Genomic DNA, 12137 nt, shown 5'->3' on the forward strand with positions numbered 1-12137 from the left:
GATTTTCGCTTCAGTCACAGCGGTGGTGAACCAGATTGGGTTTCAATGAGCTATATTAAGTTGAGAGACACAAAAGGAGACACGTTTGAAATAGGTTAAGTGTTTGGTTGTAGGAAGGGAAAGGGGGAAGTAGGAGATGGAATTTGAGCGATACCAATACACATGGGTGGGTATTCTAATTGTGGGACTGAAAGAACTTCCTCTGCGTTCTAGGGATTCCAACAAGCTCTTAACATATGGGTTGCATGCTTGGCAATTTAGTAAAAGCAAGCTATAAAAAAATAATCAATTAGAGTCCAAAACAAATTTGAATTGTTGCATTAAAAACACAACAGCACTGGCCTTCAATAAACATGAAAATAAATATAGCTGTGAACTCATCTCAGAAGCAGTAAAAGAAAAAAAGGAAAGTCAAAGAAAATTCCAATTAGACTCAAAAGGGCGATTCCGAAAGAGGTGCCTCCCCTTTGCGCGCACGTGCGGCGATACCGCTTACCACTAGGCCAACAGATCTGCGCGACCCTTGCACAGGCTGCCATACTGACATATCCGGCTCTTATTCCATCTACCACCCGCTTCCTCTTCGTTCAATACTATAAACTGCACCGCGCTTATCACACACCGGACAAGGTAAATCGCTATTATTGTCGTACTGACGCGGTTTGTCCTCGCTGCACCATGCCCGATGCCAATTTCATTCACATGCTCTGGGCCTGCCCGTCACTTCACAGTATCTGGCTCGGCGTGACCACACACCTGTAGAACCGCAGAGGGCAATCCATACCGCATACATGGAAGGTGAGCCTCATAGGCCTGTGTCACAGGGATGAAGAACACAAAGCCCTACCCACTTGATCGGTTTGGGAGGCCACCTAGTCCCATCACCCGAAGGTAGAAATCATTTACTCATCTTGCGGTCACTGCTTGGGACTGATCCATGCACTGCGCTCCACAGGTAAGGCCCGAAAGGCCTCCGTAAATACCCTCTTGCAGCCAGTTGGGAGGCTATACAGGCTGACTACCCTCCCACACTGTTACCAACCGCTGATTCACCCGAGGAGGATATGATTCTTGCAGATGCTGAGAACTCTCCGGTCACCTGCCCTCCACCAGATATACTAGACACCCGGCCATGAATTCCTCTCCCAATCTCATATCTGACATTTTATAGGGCACTGTCGCTTAACCTTCCTTTCTTTTTTCCCTAATGCCGTGAAAAGGCGCAGACTTGTTTAGTTATTAAAATTGTTGGTTTTATTTTCTTTATTTGTTGATTTACGAGTTGATTTCCCTGTAACTACAAGATACCACAATTACATGTGTTATGTCTATGCTGAAATATATGCAAATCTTAACTCTTAAACGATTCAAACCAAAAAAATAATCAGAAAATGGTTTTCCCCGCTTTAGCTGCCCAATAAGAAAGGTGTCATCCTGTAAAAACTGTCCTATCATGAAGTATCACACACTAGTGTAGATCTTGCATATGCTTTCCAATTCTACAGAACACAGACAAGTAACACAAAAATAAAGTCTGCAGCAGAACTGACCAGAATGAAACCACTACAAGGTTTGTTCAAGGGTGCAAGTCCCCTCAACTTCACACAGCCACCACACATCAAACAGCCCATATAAAACACCTCTTTCCTATAAAATAATAAAAGGAAATCAAAAGGAAATAGGAACAAATTAAACGGCAAACAACCAGAAACTGTGAAGATTTAATGCAGTTACCCTGTCATCTTATAAAAGTGAACACAACAGTATAGGCTCCTGAGGATTACATTCAAGAATAGGGTAAGGAGCTTCAGAAATTCTGGGAGCTTAGCGGCAGGTAAATTATTATGGAAGAAAGAAAAAATTCCAACAGGGTGAAAGATTTGTCTTTGTAAATAAATGAAGAAGTTACTTACCTTTGGTAATGCCTTATCTGGTTGAGGCTCAACCTAGCCGCAGATTTTTTACTGTGGAATTTCCCCACGTCTGAGTGGATCCACAGGATTTTCCATGAGAGGTACCCATGTGCGCCAGTCAGTGGCGTCGTTTGGCTCGGAGTACGTTGACCACGCCGGAAGGGACGTTCACGGCACTTATATAGGCACACTAGGCGCACTGACGTCAGTTTATTTGTACAACTTTCAACTCCTGACACGCAAAGCCATAAAGAACACTGACCACTGGTGTGAAAAACTAGGGCCTGGCTGAAAGGGATTAGTCCTGTTCCTAGAAATCCGTTCGCCGAGCAGGGAGGATGAGTGGGTCGGTAAGGAATCTGCGGCTAGATAGGGCTTCTACCAGATAAGGTGTTAACAAAGGTAAGTAACTTGTTCATCTGACAGAGACTACTAGCCGCAGATTCCTTACCTTTAACCTTACCCAGCGCCAAGAAACTTTTTGGGTGAAAGAGTGCTATACAAATTTGGTATAACATAACACTGAAAAGGTTTCCAGGCAATACCACCCCAGAGGTGGGTCTGCGGACTAATTTGATACAAGCAAGTCAGTCCTGTAGGACTGAAAGTGCACAGTGTCCATCTCTACAGATCTGACTGTCAAGACAGTAATGTTTAGTGAACGTGTGCAGGGAAGCCCACGCTGCTGCCAGGCAGATGTCCAGAACCTGAAATCTGTGTGCGAACCACAGTGGTCACAGCTTTAGCTTTGGTGGAATAAGCTTGCAAACCTTCAGTAGGTTCATTCTTAGCCAGTGCATAGCAGATTTTGATGCAAAGTATGAACCAGCTAGAGATAGTCCGCTTGTGCACCACCCAACCTTTCTTGGCATCAACATACCCCACAAAGATTTTGTCATCCATCCCAAAATAGTGTGTGCTGTCAAGCCAATGCTCTTTTTGAGTACAGACGATGGAGTCGCTCCTCTTCTTCAGAGGGATGTGAAGGACCGTAAAAGGTATACAGGGTGATGGGCTGGCCTACACGAAATGGAGTGACCAATTTTGGTAGAAAGGAGACCCTAGTTCGGAGCAGCAGTTTGTAAGGATAGACTGACAGGTAAGGAGGCTTTCATGATGAGGCCTGCAGCTCATTCACTCTACAGGCAGAGGTAATAACCAAAAGAAAGGCTTTTTAGTTGTCAAAAGGTTCAGGAGACAATTATGAAGAGGCTAAAAAGGAGCACACATTAAAAGAATTCACATTAAGGTCCAACTAAGGCATAGTAAATGGCATAGGAGGGAAGAGATGGACAATACCTTTCAAGAACCTATGTATAATAGGACAGTCGCAAAAAGGCAGAAAGAGCAGATAGCCCTTAAGAGTTCCCAGAGCAGAGCCCTGCTGGGAAAGGAAAACAATGAAGAGTAAGGCTTCAGAAAGGAGGGCAGACAGGGGATCAATGTCTTTTCCTGCACAACATGCCACAATTGTTTTTCTAACGGCAGGCATATACCATCTTGGTGGAGGTACGCCTAACTGCCAAGTTGACATTACAGAATGAGGGAGGAAGGTCGAAGGGTGTCAAATGTCACCGCTCAATATTCATGTAAGAAGGCAGAGTGGACAAGTTCGGGTGGAGAACCCTCCCCTGATGCTGTGACAGAAGATCCTCCCGAAGAGGCAACCTGGTCAGGGGATCAATGGCTATGCTCATTTGCTCGGAATACCAGACTCTCCATGCACAGTCTGGAGCCACAAGGATGGGGGAAAGGCATACAGGAGGTCTGAGCTCCACTGGAGACAAAAAGAGTCTCCGAGCAAGAGCAGCTTCGCAAACTCCAGCATGCAAAACTACTGACATCGCGCATTTGCCAGAGGTAAACATAGCTCCCCACGGCTCTCCCCACTATTGAACGAGACCTTGCACCACCTCCGAATGGAGACACCATTTATGATCCACTAGGCATGGACGGCTGAGTTTGTCTGCTCTGGAGTACAGAGAGCCCACCAGGTGTTGAACCACCAGGGATATGCACTGCTATTCCAGCCATGTCTAGATATTCAGGGCCTCTTGACAAAGGGTCCACGATCCCACCACCTTGCCCTGCTTGTTTCAGTACAACATGGCAGTGGTGTTGTCCGTGAAAATTTGCACCAACTTTCCCTTCATGGAGGTTAGACAAGCTTTCAATACCAGTCGGATCGCACAAAGCTTCAGCAGGTTGATAAGGAGTCTGAATTCCGCTGGAGAGCAGAATCCTATGACCTTCACCTCTCCTAGGTGGCTGCCCCATCCCAGGAGTGACACATCTGTCCCTACTGTGAGATCTGGTTGGGGAAGAGAGGGGGATCTGCCTCTGGCCAATCGCGTTTTGTTAGCCACCATTGCAAATCTTTTGCCTTTCCCGCTGAGATATGGACCATCTTGGAGAGGTTCAACTTATGCTGTGCCCATTGAGCCTTCCAAGTCCCACTGCAGAGCCTGCATGTGCCACTGGGCATGAAATACCAATAGGATGCAAGAAGAAATGAATCTCAAAAGGATAGAGTCTGAAATATTGGTCTGATAGTCTGAATATCCTGGACTCGGTGCTCGATGGCGGAGAAGGAACTGGTACGTTTGGAAGCCCCTTCAGTGGCTGTGAAAGGCAGATTGTGCTGGGAGAAGTAGAGCCAAAGAAAGGCCTGAGGATTTGGCCACAGTCACACTGTCCTTGAAGTGCTCCAGCACCGAATCTGCCTGGTCTCCTCGAAGAGACGGGTGCCATTAAAGGGCAAGCCTATAAGGGATTCCTGGATATCCTCCAAAAAGCCAGCCGTCCTCAACCAGGCATGGCACTTCAGGGCCACCATCGAAGAAACTGCTCTGCTCAGTGAGTCAGTCTTATCAAGTACACAGTGGATAGTGAACTGTGCTGCCTCTTTCCCATCTGCAACGGCTGAGAGAGTGAACCCGGGTCTCCTAAAGGACTGCACTTGCGCAACTGTGTCCCACAGAGTGTGGGAATAATGGCCCAATAGGCATGCGGTGTTCACAGACCCCAATGCCAGGCTGGTAGAGAAAACATTTTCTTCACCCAGCCTCTTGGATTCCCTAGCCGAAGGGAATGAGCCGTGGGATGTTGAGGCTTGGACCGCCAAGCTCTTCGGGGTAGGGTATTGGGTGAGGACGTTTAGTTCCTCTGGACTGGGGCAGTGGTGCCAGACAATAATCCTATTCACAGGAGCCCATGTGTTGGGTTTGGACAAGTCCCCAGAAGGACGTCAGTGAGGGAGTCCTTGAACAGGCGTGGCACATCTGATGTGGAGACTCCTGGTTGCAGTACCTCCGTCAAGATGTTAGTCTTGGCTGCCACTGGGGGAAACTGAAGATCAAGGACCTCAGCCACCCTCCGAACCTCTATTGCATATGAGGCTCCCTCCTTTGTAGCCACGGTAGGGGGAGAAAACATACCAGTCCACTGGCTTCACCAAGTTCATCACACCAGCCAATGTTAGGGTGCTACTCATATGGCTGGTATTCTTCAGGGTCCACTAACCCATCCCATTCTTGCTCGTGTCCTAACTAACCCAAGTATATAGGGCTCAAGTTCCGATCTAGGAGGCAAAGCTCCTGTTTGTGCCGGAGGTGGGTGACGTCCCTCCAGCTCCGTATCAGAGTCAGCGATCAAAATGGGGATTTCACCGGTGAAGTCGGCATCGGGACCGACTTTAGGGGAATGTTGAGTTGCTGTGACCGGCACCAGTCCGAAATGAGGAATGGATCCCTGGGTGTCCACTGGAGCTGGGCTGCAGCCAATAGTGCAGAACCAGGTGGGGTCCCCTTCATACCCCGTGGGGCTGAAGGTGCGCCAGTGGGGTGTGGCGGCCGAAATGAGTTACATGGCCTCATAGAACTCTTAATTAAGATGGGGTCGCTCTGGCTCCCGGATTGTCAGGGATGTGCGGAGTCAGCGCAGGCTCTACTGCGGAGCCAGGCCTTGAATGTCGATGCTCCCCCATCTCGTTGGCTGATATGTGTGCACACATTTATACACACAGAGAAGCACTCAGGACTGGACTACCATGTTTGTTCATGTATATAAAGACAGCTCTCTGGATTGGACAACTAAGTAAAGTATTGTAAAATGAGAATACTGTCATTTTGGCAGGTATTTAAGTTTTTAATTATAAAAGGATCCTCATGCTATTGTGGACATGGGAACCTGGTGGTGTTGTGAAACCAGATTTTACGATGTATGGTGTTTTTAAGTGCTTGTGGGGTAAAAGAGTGCACCGGTGGCTCTCCCTCGCTTGTGTGCTTCTCTCTAGCCTTTCTGCCCACTAACTCCCTGGAATGCTGCTTTTCCTCTCCCTCCCCTAAATCCCTGTTTTTTGTCCCCACCTGCTCCTACATTGCCACCCCCCATCAACAGTCCTATTTGTTGTTTTTTTAAAATATTATACTTAAGAAAAAGTGTTTGTGTGCTCCTTTCATTTTTTATTTACCAATACATATCGGGATCAGTAAACTATAAAAAAAAAAAAGCATTCTAGTAATTTTGAAGGCGCTTGCATGTGTGATCACACAAAATGATGCGGCTGCAAGGCTTTTGTCATCTTCTTTTGTAGATGTGTACAGATATACTTGCAGCATGACAATATGCATTGTCAAAGCCAATAGGTCTCAAAGGCGAGATCTATTGGCTTTGCCAAAGCTTTTTTGTGTGTGCGCAGCGGCATGGCCCCTCCCCACTTGGCCACTCCTCACTTGCATGTCGCGGAGAAATCATTTGTTTTTATGAAGACCCTCACCCACCAACCTAGTTGGTGGCATGCTTCATCATCCGGTTCCACCCCAGGCGCTGAATGCACCTAGGGTGTGCTTCAACGCCTGACTACAGCGGAGCAGGTTGTGTACAGTGAGTGTGCAGTGAAAGTGGAACGTGTGTAGATTAAAAACTGTCTTAAGGGTCCTACATTTTGAAAAATCTAATACTGCGCCCTTGGCAGTATTATGAACAGAGAGGTGGATATTTTTGGAGGTAAATCATGTCTCCAATATCCTGTGCGGTCTACATGTTTCAGCCAGGTCTCAGGATTGTGCTGGCTTTCGTCAGGACCTATGTGAGTGGAGAACTAGTGTTGGTCAAAAATGTATATATTTTGTGTTTAAGACCAAAATGTGTATCACGCGTTAAGGTGCGGTAACTAGAAGAGGAGGTATTCCTCTAATGGCTCAGTACTCATTTTTCAGAACGAGCCCCATGAATCCAGTCGAAAGCCGGACAAATAGTCACACATTAATCAAGGTCTCCGGCCCTCTGTCCATACCTACTGCAGGCCGCATACACATGGAGCTTCTACCTCATAGCTAGTTCCCATTGATTTTTGCTTACGTTAATAGGGGAAGTTAACTAGCACATTCATTTCCTCTCTCTCTCTCGCTTGGAACATAACACTCCTCACTTGCACCTAGCAGATACATTGTGTGTCCTGGCTGGCTCAAGTACTACCAACCCATATAGACCATTCTTCTTTCTGCTTGCCTCTGCCCCAGAGCACAACATGCTGGGATTGAGAGCTACTATAAAACCCACGAAAAGCAGTTGCATGACAAGACTCATGATTTCATTGGAAGTTGAGTCTTTGACGCCACTACAACCACCTTTGATGTGGATGTCTACACTGCACATTAATTAGTAGGGTTTCTTTCCATACAAAGGGATGGGAAAGGGGATCACAAAATCCAAAAAATACCTTTTCCTGTCTTTTCTCAAAAGACGATTTTGGTTCAGGGGTGTCATGTTTCTTTCCACCAAGAATATCTCCAAGTTCCTCTCCTTCGCTGTCATCTGATAATTGAAATGTCACTTTCTTAAAGTCTTCTTTTGCCTGCTTGCTCGCCTTAGTTTCTTCTATATAATTATCATCTTCATCACTTTCATCATCTTCGTCAGCCTCCTCCTCATCCATTTCCTCATCTCTAAAATATACAATAAGATAATTAAGGAGAAAGCATACCTATGGGGCTATGGCTAGGCACTGAGGGGTGCCTCTCACCAATGCTCCGTCTTTGTCCAAAACTCCTCTCCCATCAGGAAATGACAAATTACATTTCTTCTTAAAACATTGATGTATTAAAGTTGCTGACCCTGCTTACCTTGATGCAAGCCTTCCTTTTTCAAGGCAGTTCAACATTTCCGCACCTCCATTGAATCAACTAAATTGCTCCTGAAAACATACTTCTACTTTCTAAAAAAATAATTCGTTAGGGCTCCATTTAACTAAACAGAAATACAGCACCAACTCCTGATCTGAATTGTATTAATCCAATGTCAAAACTTTCTTCTGAACAATATTTATAACTGTGCTGCAACCTTTTGACCTTTAATTATTTTCCAACGTATGCTGTTTCCCGGAAGCATTGAAATTTTTAACATCTTGCATATGGTGCTTTTCTTCTAGTACAGGCATTCTCATTGAAAATGATTGATTTCGACATGCATATTACTAAATTGCTCAAATAAATTAATTCTTTGACCTGACTCGTGGTAAGGTGCTCCTATTGACTACTTCACTTACTGTAATAGTGCTCGATAGAGAAGCACTTTTCAAAATATTTTATTTACATATCTGTATACTTTTTTTTTTAAACACTCAAGACAAGGATATAATACTTAATTCAAAGTGGTAGTAGTCCATTTTTTTTATATTGCATTGTGCTCTTATAATCAATTGCTATTCAACTGACACGCTCAGAAAGGGGTATCGGATAGACATGGTCTTTACGGAATCAAACAACCTTGCTCTATTTATTCCACAAACCTTAGTGCTGCTCTTCTACTGATAATTCATGTGGCCAACATCAGGAGACTTACTGACCTCTATGTCGGTTCTCTCTACTCCTCAGGAACATTTCATAAAGCCTGTGGGTCCCAGGGGACTCACACAATCAGATGGTGTAGCCAGTGCCACAGCCGCATCCCGCAGGAGCTTTCAAAAGGACGCTCTCTCTCCGCAGCGTGGGACACACCCCGGCCATGAGCGGTCCTGGCTGCACCCATAAGAGCTCGGAGGAGGCTGGGCACCGCCCTCCCCCCTTAGCTCTCGCACAAAATGTACTGTTGAATCTCGTTGCTCACTATAAGTTTATGGTGGTCAGGATGGAGTAGTCCTTGTAAATCTGAGTCAATTTTACTCGTACAACATATTTTACGACCTATTATGCGTGTGGGGCAGTGAAGGATAGCCTTTAGTGGGGTCATGGATTTGTTTATCAGACTAATCCAGGCAAGCTGATGTAGTGACAAGCTTATTTTATTTGTCCTCGTTTATTTATTTGCCTTTCGAAGAAGTGCCGGATAGTATGAGTTACTGAATATTAATGTTAGCAGCAAATGGCTTATGCACTCTGGTTCATTTTGCAGTAGTGATTATTAGTCGGTTCTAGTCTTGCGGTTGTAATTTTACCATAATACAATATCAATATTTCTCATGTTTATTACCAAGCCAAATTCTAACCCTTTGCTGTCCAAGTGTGAGGTGGGGCTGATTATTCATCCCTCTAATGGGGAAGAGGAAAGCAGACAACCTAGCTGCAGGGAAGGATAAGAAGCAGGCAAAACATGCAGCAGCTAATTGCGCCTTGGACGAAATTGACCTACTAATTGAGGAAGTGAGGGGTTTAATAAATACACATCAGAAGAACAATAACCCGATAAAGAATAAAGGCAGGCAAGGGGCCATTAAGTCTTATTTAACAAAATCACTTGGGAATGGAGGAGGGCTTGGGGGTGTACAATGGACAGCGCTGTACTGCACCAAGAAAGTCCAAAGGCACCATTTTGCAAACTAGTAAACTCAGAGACTCACCGGTGGGGACATGGGAGAAAGACCAACTTCCTCTAGGGTGATAACGGTGGAGTGTATGAAAAGATTTTACAATTGGGGGAGTTTGAGAGTGATATGATGCCTGACTCTCCTTCACACACTGATCACCCGTTAAATAGCCACATTACATACTCCTTGATCTAAGATTATGGCAATGCCCGAGTGACATCGAGGAAATACTACTCTGGTTAGTGACCACAATGATCTTGCCCTAGAATTCTCTGTTGACATGATCTTTAAGTCCCATGAGCGTGTCAATGACATCTTCTTGGTGCCACTGACTGTTGCAAATAGCTTTAGAAATTTTAAGTGGGGAACTTTAATCAACAACAATTAAGCTCTGGGCAAGATATACCAAGACTTTGTGGATTTTTTCAATCATACGAACAAACTAATCTCAGCACGTCTAAATTTGTTCCAACACATTCAGATGACTTTGATGTTTTAAAACTTATTTTCAGGAATTATGCAGAAGTCATGACAGGAACAAATGTCGCCTATGGTTTTCAAAAGAATGACAGGAGAGGAAATTGGGTCTGATCAAAGCTGGCAAAAAGGGCAATAAATCTGGAATAATTCATGCTAGAAAGTCCTAAAAGTTGATTTTGAGGGCAAAAAGGAAAAATTGGGATGAGGCATGTTGGTCAAACTAGCAGATACACTGCAAAGACAGTAGAAGCATGCTTTCTGAAGAGTCTTCGCCTTTGGAAGTTGGTTCAGTCAACGCCAACCTGACTCATTCATGCCGGCAAAGCCAAGGGTAGCTCACTTCTGTAGTCTCATCAAAGAAAGCAATATCTGTCTGTAGAGCATATATTTTGGCAATGAGCATAACCTAACTTTACCAGGGACGCACTTAGCTGGCTCTAAACCTTCCACATGCACATTCTCACTTAAAGAAACAGAGTCAGCGATCCAAAAGATGTGACAGGGAAAAGCACCCAACTCTGATACCAAGTTCCCTTATCTGAACACTCTTAGCAACACGATAGCCGGTGGAGAGGAACTTCCTGGGATGTGGTGTGAGGCCATTATTGTCTCCATTCACATGAAAGGAGCAATTGATAATCCAGCAAATTACAGACCTATCAATCAATCAATCAGCAGTTTTTATAGCGCAGCTACTCACCCTTGAGGGTCTCATGCCCTTAGGGCGAGGGGGGGGGGAGGCTGCTGTTCCATCTGGGTATCATTCTCATCGACAACATGAGGAAACAGAAAATATTATGTGGCCAGCGTGTCCCCCACTCGCACCCTATCCATGTACCTATGCTCCATGTATGTCCGTGTTATCATGTAATTCCTTTCCCATGCCTGTAATAATAATGCCTCTGCATTTCCGTCCTATGTTAGCATGTCAGTTATTAGGCCTTCCATGAACGGAACGTTAATTCTGTACTGAGGCCTACGTTGCCAATGCGTTTACATGATACACGTTTTAGAGTCGAGATGCACACGTTTTTGTGGCCTAGTCGAGCCAGGTCCTGAATTCAGGCTCCGAGCCCTTCTGACTCTGAAAGCTGCAGTTAGTTATGCATCCCTGACCTCTCCCTTACTTCCTGCTCAGCCGAGAGGTGCCCGGCCTGGCCTGCCTGCCAAGACGGTATTTTGCCTACAGTTATCTGCTCAGCTCCGCGAAAACACATTCCAGTCTAGTGAAATAGGTAAATATATTCCGCCTGCAGAGCATAGGGCCTAGCCATTCTGTCTCCATGCAAGTGATTTACTGACCCCGTTGCCATAGGAGGCCCATGGCCCCCACGCAATGCACGAAGAAATATATGCACACACTAGCATTTTAGTGATGAACGGTTTCTGCTCGAGAGACCTTTACTTCAGACAATACATTCACCAAACACAAGATATCAGATATGCCAAAGGTACAGGTCGTTTTGACATCTCCAGCTCCAGACTCCTCTACTAGTGCTAAAGTCAACTTCCCCCAGCTCTCCCCAGTTACACGTCAATGTTACGTCATGACCAGTTGTGCGCACATGTAGGGTAAAGGTTTCTGCTGACCCTGCAAGACCTCCTCTATGCATCCACCCACCTATGACACATCTATGACTCATCAAGTGCACACCTACGTGTACGTCTCCTTTCACGCCTTCTTTCACTTGCTCCGCCTGGAGCGCCCCGCCTTCTCTATTCATTGCAATTGTATGGTTTTACTATATATAATGTGTGATGTTAATAAAACTTTAGATATCCCTTCCTGAACCTTAGTGGTGATGGAACCCGATTCTCCCCTGACTCGAGTCACTGAAATAAAGCCCTTATTGACTCGGACACCACGGACTCTGCCTCTCATTTTATGAGCTATCCATATTCTTTATTAATGTATAGAAATTATGTCCGGGTAATATTTA

General features: G+C 45.3%; 1 protein-coding gene across 1 annotated transcript in view; it reads right to left on the reverse strand.

Annotated features, from left to right (window-relative positions):
* The window catches only part of MPHOSPH10 (M-phase phosphoprotein 10), a 176020-nt gene that overhangs the window by 52779 nt on the left and 111104 nt on the right, over nucleotides 1-12137 (reverse strand). Inside the window, exon 4 of the mRNA XM_086958385.1 lies at nucleotides 7636-7861. Coding sequence (XP_086814511.1) covers nucleotides 7636-7861 — 226 coding nt within the window. The remainder of the gene's footprint in view (nucleotides 1-7635; nucleotides 7862-12137) is intronic.

The sequence above is a fragment of the Lissotriton vulgaris genome, chromosome 2_1 (genome assembly GCF_964263255.1).
Source record: "Lissotriton vulgaris chromosome 2_1, aLisVul1.2, whole genome shotgun sequence".
NCBI lineage: Eukaryota > Metazoa > Chordata > Amphibia > Caudata > Salamandridae > Lissotriton > Lissotriton vulgaris.